General features: G+C 51.4%; 1 protein-coding gene across 1 annotated transcript; it reads right to left on the bottom strand.

Annotated features, from left to right (window-relative positions):
- Positions 1–534: 534 nt before the first annotated feature.
- Positions 535–4,241, bottom strand: HMGN2 (high mobility group nucleosomal binding domain 2). The gene is made up of 6 exons (XM_079696357.1): positions 4,116–4,241; positions 3,064–3,108; positions 2,831–2,860; positions 2,415–2,465; positions 1,886–1,981; positions 535–1,391 (listed from the first exon to the last, which is right to left on the bottom strand). The coding sequence occupies exons 1-6, from the start codon at positions 4,128–4,130 to the stop codon at positions 1,356–1,358; spliced, it is 273 nt and encodes a 90-aa protein (XP_079552483.1). The 5' UTR covers positions 4,131–4,241; the 3' UTR covers positions 535–1,355.
- Positions 4,242–6,964: the final 2,723 nt, after the last annotated feature.

The following is a 6,964-nucleotide window of genomic DNA, read 5'->3' as shown; positions in this document are numbered from 1 at the left end:
ATTAACGTCTTTGCTTTTGGAGCTATAGCAGTTTACCAGCAAGGACAAGAATTTAATCAATTCACAGAAGATTTGCAGGTCTGCTCAACAGCAGGGTGCCATCTGCCTTACACATCTTACGGCCAACCATGTAGACAGACAGGCATTTTCTTCTCGCACAAGGACTATACAGCCGTATCTATTAACTTGCTAATTTTACAGAGATCTTAAATGTGAATGAAGTGGAAAGGCTCTTTTACTATCAGCTGCCAGGCCCAAACCTCAGATCTACCAAATACCTGCATTTAAAAATACACTTCAGGTAGTGCTACATAACCAAGTACAGAAACCACTTCTCTGCTCCCAGCCTCTTACCACCTGTCTACTCCTGGGATCTTTCCCAAGTCCACGTAGCACTGTGTTCTACAGATGGACCATAAGGACTGACTGTACATGGAACCTCTACACCTCACACCAGAATGCATCCTGTCCCAAGAGACTTGGAGAAACCAGGCTCCCCCACTCCTGGGAAAAGATTAGAGGCAGCATTCCAAGTCAAACTGTATCCAGCTTTATTAAAGATACTTTTCATAAACAATCATGGTATTTCAGGCAGGACATGGGCAGACAATCGTTAACAGTATACAACAACTTTCAAACTCCCTTTTGCAATGGACTACCAAAATCAGAAAGCCACTATAAAACCCCATTAAGTCTTCATGTGATGCTCTGAACAGGGAAAGTTTAGAGTGAGGGTTGACATTTCACATTTAGTATGTTGTTTAACAACTTTTCACAAGCCGACCCTGACTTTCAGGAAATGGAAATGAAAATGGCAAAAGTTATCAATCTGAAGATCCACAATCTAAAAAAGGAACCGCTGCTCTTTTGAGGGATGCCATCTCAATGGTGACAATGCAAAGTCCAGATTGCCTGACATACTGGTAACCAATTTTTGGGGGTCAGGTTCCAACAGGTCTCTGGGTTAAGGGAGTCAAGTCTATGCTGAAGGTGGAGAGGGAGAAGAGGACGTAAAAACTAATTTTCGTTTCTCCACACCACAAGGCATTTGTGCCAAGGTGGCTACTGTGTGTCAATATCAAGGAACCCCTCCTTCCTGGGAACCAAGAGGAAGTCTCTCAAAACCAGACGGGAAAGGTTTTTTTTTTCCCATGTCAATCCAGCTTCAGAGACAATCTATTAGTGACATGTGCTCTTCCCCCAAAAAACAACAATGAAGTGTTCTGTATGCTAACAACATAGCTTAAAAAAAAAAAAAAGTAAAACAAAATTCTGCATTTTTATAAAACTTGATAAAAAATAGTATTTCAAACTGTACAGTCACCAGAAGTACACAGTTATCAAAAATGCACACTTCACTTGGCATCTCCAGCACCTTCAGCTTTCTGTGCCTAAAAGAAAAACAGACAGATGAATACAATATGTAGATGTGGAAACTATCTTCATTCATATTTCATTTATAGCATTTCTTTGCTCCCAGGCCAAAGTTCAGGTTTTAGGTACTTTGACACTGAGACTCAGTACTTCTTTTGAAACTGACTTGGCAGGTAACTTTGCTAAGTCACCTCCCCTCTGGACCTTACTGTAAAATTGGGGAAGGGGGCACACCAGTATTACAAGATCTGAGGTTATTCCCAACATGAAAACCATGGTGTAGCATGAGTGCAACACCTAACGACAGGACAAGGCTCATACCACAGCTCTCTTTATTGGACGGCAGAGACTTCAAGAATCCAGATTAAACTCACAGAAAAAAAACACAAGCAAACTCCAGACTAAAAGGCACACCTGGAGTGATACAGATCTAAGAAAAAGGCCATAAAAGTTTTTGGGATCATTAACTGATTGAATGGGCAGACTTAACAAAAAGTGAAAATAGTTGTACCTGGTCTGTTTTGGCATCTCCGTTTTCTGCAGGGTTATTCCCATCCTTGCCAGCATCAGCTTTCCCCTTTTTCCCTTTGGGTACCTTCTCTCCCTTCTAAAATGGGGGGATGGGGGAAAAAAAGCTGTTTCTCCTCATTTCATATCATCGGGATACAAGTCTACAAAGCTCTGCACAAAGTAGGGTTGTTTATCAAATATAAGATACACACATAAACTATATACCCTCCCCCATTCATAAAAACAAGGCCAAACTGTGGTCTTCAATACATGGAATTCTTTATCTGAGTGTAAATAATAGAATAAGACAGCTTAAACACTTACACTTGTTTAATACCCAAGTGTACAATTTTCTGTAAATTGAAGACAGAGTTCTTGGTTAAGGACCAGTCCCATTAACTCTGTCAAATCTCAACTCTGTGTCAACAGATGAAGTTGTTATATAGCAGGTCTCCCTGTCAGCAACACGGGAAACTGTTCAGGCTTTTATGTAAATCCTAGATGCATGTTTGTCTCACCGTCCTACTCACCTTTGCAGGGGCCTTTTTAGGCTTGGGCTCTGGCTTTGGAGGAGCAGGTTTCTTTTATTTGGGGGAGAAAAGGGAAGCAGAGAACATTAGTACAATGGACCAAAGAAAACAACCCACAACCAAACCACAGCACCACTGGCATAGAAGTTTCTCCTACTTTGTAAAGTTTGTGGCGGGCTTTCCATTAGAACTTCATATCTTCAGAAACCCACTCAAGTAACACTCGGAAGTGTCCCACTTTGGCTACAGCCATCACAATTTCAGAACCAGCAAATTCCAAATGGGCAAGAGTCCATAGCAGAGTAAGTCATTCAATACCAGCCACTGCCCGTAATTCATGGGAAGCAAAGGGAACCGTTTTTCAATGCTTTTTAGTTTCAGGGAATAATATGAAAATTTAAAGCAGACACACTTACAGCAGATAACCTTGCAGATCTTCTCTGTGGCTATTTAAAAAAAAAATAAAGAAAATTACAAATAAGACAGTTGAACCACTTATACACAAAAAAGTTTTGCAGCTAAATTGTTCTAGACTATAGGAAGTAAAGAGAGCTTACTGAGGCAAATTCAGGACTATGAATATGGTTAATTACCACTAAAGGAGCCCAAGGCTTTGCGAGACTCCAAAAGCAGTGAGAATTAGACTTACTTCATCCTTCACCTTGGTTTTATCTCCTTTAGCATCCCCTTCAGCCTATAAAAAACAAGCAAAAGCTAAGAAAGTTGCAGCTTCTGAAGCAGTTCTTAATGATTCAGTAAACTTAACGAAGTCCTAAAGGGGGAGAAAAAAATCGAAGGGAATCTTGTACACAACTTTCCTAGGACATACAAATCCTCAGTTTGTAGCATCCCCAGCTCCTATGCAAATCCCCGAAGTACTCAGAAAGCTCTAGGAATGCTGTTATGTGTCAGCCTCACAGCCGGTCTGGCTCATAACGCGCAGGGACGGCGGGGCCCCGCGAAGCGCGCGCAAAGCTGGAGCGAGGCGCGCGGAGCGCAGCCCGCGCCGCCGCGCCAGGCAGAAGCAACAGCTGCACAAGGAGCAAACAAACCCCTCCGGAGGCGGGGCCCGAGCGCCGTTACCATGGCAGCCGTCGAGGGCGGGAGACGGGAGGAGCACGCAGCCGGGGGAACTCGTGGGCGGCAGCGGCGCGCACCGGGGCGAGTCTCGTGCGCGGGGGCCGTGGGCGGCGCGCGGTGGAGGTGGGGCCACACTGCGAAGTCCCGCCCCCAGGGAAGAGGGCCCCGCCCCCTCACGGCGGCGTTTTTTTGGCGGCAGCGCGTTCCCCCGCCCGCCAACCCCGAATGCCGCCTTCCCGCCCTTTCGGGTTTGAATTGCCCGCCCGCGGGGAAGGGGGGGGGGGGCTAGCGATGGGGGGAGGGGGCGCGGGGCGGGCACGTCGAGCCCAAGGGGAGCGGGATAAACAGCCGCCAACATGGCTCCTCCCGCCGCGGCCGCCGCTCCTCCAATATGGCCTCTGGCGCCCGCGGGCAGCCAAGCCGCGCAGGGTTAGCCCGGGGCCGCCTGACACCGCCTCGAGCTACCGCGCCGGGGGGCTGAGCCTGCTCCAGCTCGCCGCTGATTCGCGCTTCCCAAAGCCGGGGAAGCGGCGGCGGCTGCTGCATTGGTGGTGGTGGTGGCGGTGGTGGCGGTGGTGGCGGCGGCGGCGGCCCAGCGCCTGGGGCCCTCGCGCCACGTACCTTTCTCTTGGGCATGGTGGCGACGGCGGCGGGACGTAGGCGCTGGACACGGGGATGCAGTGGCGCGCGGCTTTGGCCAGTCCAAGGGTCGCTCTCGCCTCTTCTTCACACTGCTCGGGCTCCGGGGGGTTTATAAAGTTTTTATAGCGCTGGGAGCCCCGGACCGGTTAGAACCGGATTTCACCTCCCGCCGCCGCTCATTGGCCCAGCTGGGGTCACGTGGGCGGGGTTTAAACTCACCTCCTCTGGAGGGAGTGAGGAGGGGGGTATGGGGGGGGAGGGCGCGCGAGACGGCGGCGCGCCTAGGGGGTGGGGGCGCAGTGGGGGAGGCGCGCGTCGAGGGCAATAAATGAGGGAGGGTGGTGCGACTCGGCGGGCTTTGGGCTTCGGCTCCCGCCAAGAGCTGGCTTTTCCAAACTACCAAGTTCCTTCCACCTTATGCAACCGAGCTACCCACTTCTCCAAGCCATGCGACACTTAGGGCGCATCTCAACCGCTTTCCTTCCTGTTCCCGCTGGGGGCCCCAGAAGAAGGGTTTGCTAGGCCTGGCCGCACTGCCCTTCTCCGCCGGAGGCGGGAGGAAGCGCGCGGCTTGGAGGCACAGGCTGCAGTTCCCAGGGCCAAGGCTGACGCTGAAGTGGGGAAAGAGCGGGGAAGCCAGCTCGGCGCAGCCAGACGTGCATCCTTCCAGGCTGCCACTCGGAGGACGCCTCTCGGGCACATCACCTGGAAGGCGGTCCACTCGAGGTGGGGTGGGGGTTCCAGGGGGAGACTTTACACGCAGAGGTGCCTTTCGGGTGCAGTGGGGCAGGTAGGAGCTGTCCTTTCAGCACCCGTTGCTCAGCCGCCTCCCCAAACACCAACGAAGCCCCCCCAAAGCCTGTCGGGTGGCTGGCTCTCCTAGGTCCTTGTATTCCCGGACCTCAGAACCCCGCCACCGAATGACGGAGAGTGGCCGCCAAGAAGGCCTACTAGCACTCCCCTCCCTCTAAGCTTTACCCGCTTCGGAGACATGAAGCTCAGCTGCCCCCACCCGATGCAGCCACCAACCCTGGGCGCTGCAGACGCAACTGGCGAAATCCCTCCTTCCACACTGGCAGCCTGGCTGGCTTCCTTTCACTTGCGCGAGGGAAAAGGAGGGTGGAGGAAAGCGTCCGGGCATTAGGAAACAAGTAGAGGTACAGGTGTTGCGATGGAAAAAGGGCTCTTCCAGTGGCTCCCCCGCCCGCCCCCAAAGCTAGGGATCCTGGAGGTAGCCAAGTGCACCTGAGGGAGGTAGACAATTGCTGCAGCAAAACATAATCTTCTGTTGCACTGCTCGCAAACAAGTTTTACATCTAAGAATTTTAAAAATTCTATTTGACACCCGAGAGAACGCAACACGATAAATATCCTCAACTGGGGGGGTTGGCTCACAGGTGGGAGGACATTTAAAAAGGTCTCACCTAATTTCTTGAGACAAGGGTTGAGCTGGTTTGTACAAATCACACCGGCAGAAAGCAATCACTGCGAGTTCATATCAACTATTTGCAGCCCCTGTTCCTGAGCAGCAGCGATCCCTCCGCCTCTTCTCCTTTCCACCCCTTACACTGCCTCCTGAGGCAGCCACTCTTCACCCCTCCCCACTGTGTACATTTCCCAGAATACAGGACCTCAGGCCAAAGATACCAGCCCTATTAATCACCTCTGCTGTACCCCAATCATAGTAGGGAAAGTCAGATCCAGAAAGGAGACAGGACTCAACAACCATGCTCACAGGGCAGATTCCGTTTGCTGCCTCCAGCCCCTCATTCCCGCCTTAATTGTAGGGCTCTGCATTATAGCCACATAATTCATGCCTCCCTAATTAAGGCTGTCAACAGCCCCCTTGTAAAGCTGGAAAATGTACAGCACCTGCTCTCTGGGAACCCTGTGCCAGGGATTGGTAGTGGGGAGTGCCAGGTGTGTGTGGGGGACTTGCCAAAGGGCGCATTGATTGGCTTCTCAATCGCAGTGCCGGGCATTTATGTTTGATTCTGGGAGCAGGGATGATGGCCAAAGGGTCTCTTGTGCCAGGTATCCAGGCACAGAAAGGGGAGGAGACTGGAGTATAGGGAAGTCAGAGGTTTTAAAGAATATGCTCTTAGCACTGCTTGCAAGATCCTACCTCTCCCCTAGAGGGAGGTGCTGGGAAACAGTATGCAGAAAGTAAAACGGGAAGACTAAACAGAGTAGCCTTTGGTTGGTATTACCCGCTGGTGCTTGCTGCTCTGGGGCACCTGAAGCACAGAGCTGCTCAGACAGCTCTTCAAAGGCACTAATCCTCTCAGCAGCTCTGCAGCGAGGCCTGGCAGGGAGAGGTAAGGAAAAGGACACGGCCCTTGACTCGGCCCTCTTCTCCCTGCTGGGCAACCTTGGCCCTCACAAGCTGAGACTCTGCCATGCTGGGAATAAATCATCTCACGGTCTACTTAGAGGGACAGGTCAAAAGCTGAGAAAAGCCTCAAAGGCTGTAGAGGTGGGAAGCAGAGTCCGAGATGCTGAGGGCAGGAGGCAGTCAGTTGGGAGAAGTGCTTGTTTCTGTGCTCTTGGTCCTGATGTGATCCAGGGAAGGTGGCCTGTGCTGGATTAGATTCACCAGGGCCTATAGGTCTTCTGTTACCCTGTAGCCATGGAGGGGACCGGTCTCACTGGGGAGTGGAGGCTGGCCCCATGCCCTGCAAGAGGAGGAGAAAAGCTTGTGTGGGCTGAGTCGACAATAGGTAATTGGATTGTAATCACCCGCCTGGCTTCCGCGCACCACTGGGGTCGCTGCTTTCAGTGAGCAGTCAGCACTGTGTGGTGGGAGGGGGTAGAGATTCAATAGCAAA

This window comes from Hyperoodon ampullatus (genome assembly GCF_949752795.1).
Source record: "Hyperoodon ampullatus genome assembly, chromosome: 2".
NCBI classification, from domain to species: Eukaryota; Metazoa; Chordata; class Mammalia; order Artiodactyla; family Ziphiidae; genus Hyperoodon; species Hyperoodon ampullatus.
Note: the sequence above shows the minus strand (reverse complement) of the source record. Positions and strands in the feature narration are given on the sequence as shown.

Coding starts and splice junctions, on each gene's coding strand:
- HMGN2 (XM_079696357.1), bottom strand. Junction 2,861..3,063: donor AAACCAAGGTGAAGGATGAA/GTAAGTCTAATT, acceptor TTTTTTAAATAG/CCACAGAGAAGATCTGCAAG. Junction 1,982..2,414: donor CTAAAAAGGCCCCTGCAAAG/GTGAGTAGGACG, acceptor CCCCCATTTTAG/AAGGGAGAGAAGGTACCCAA.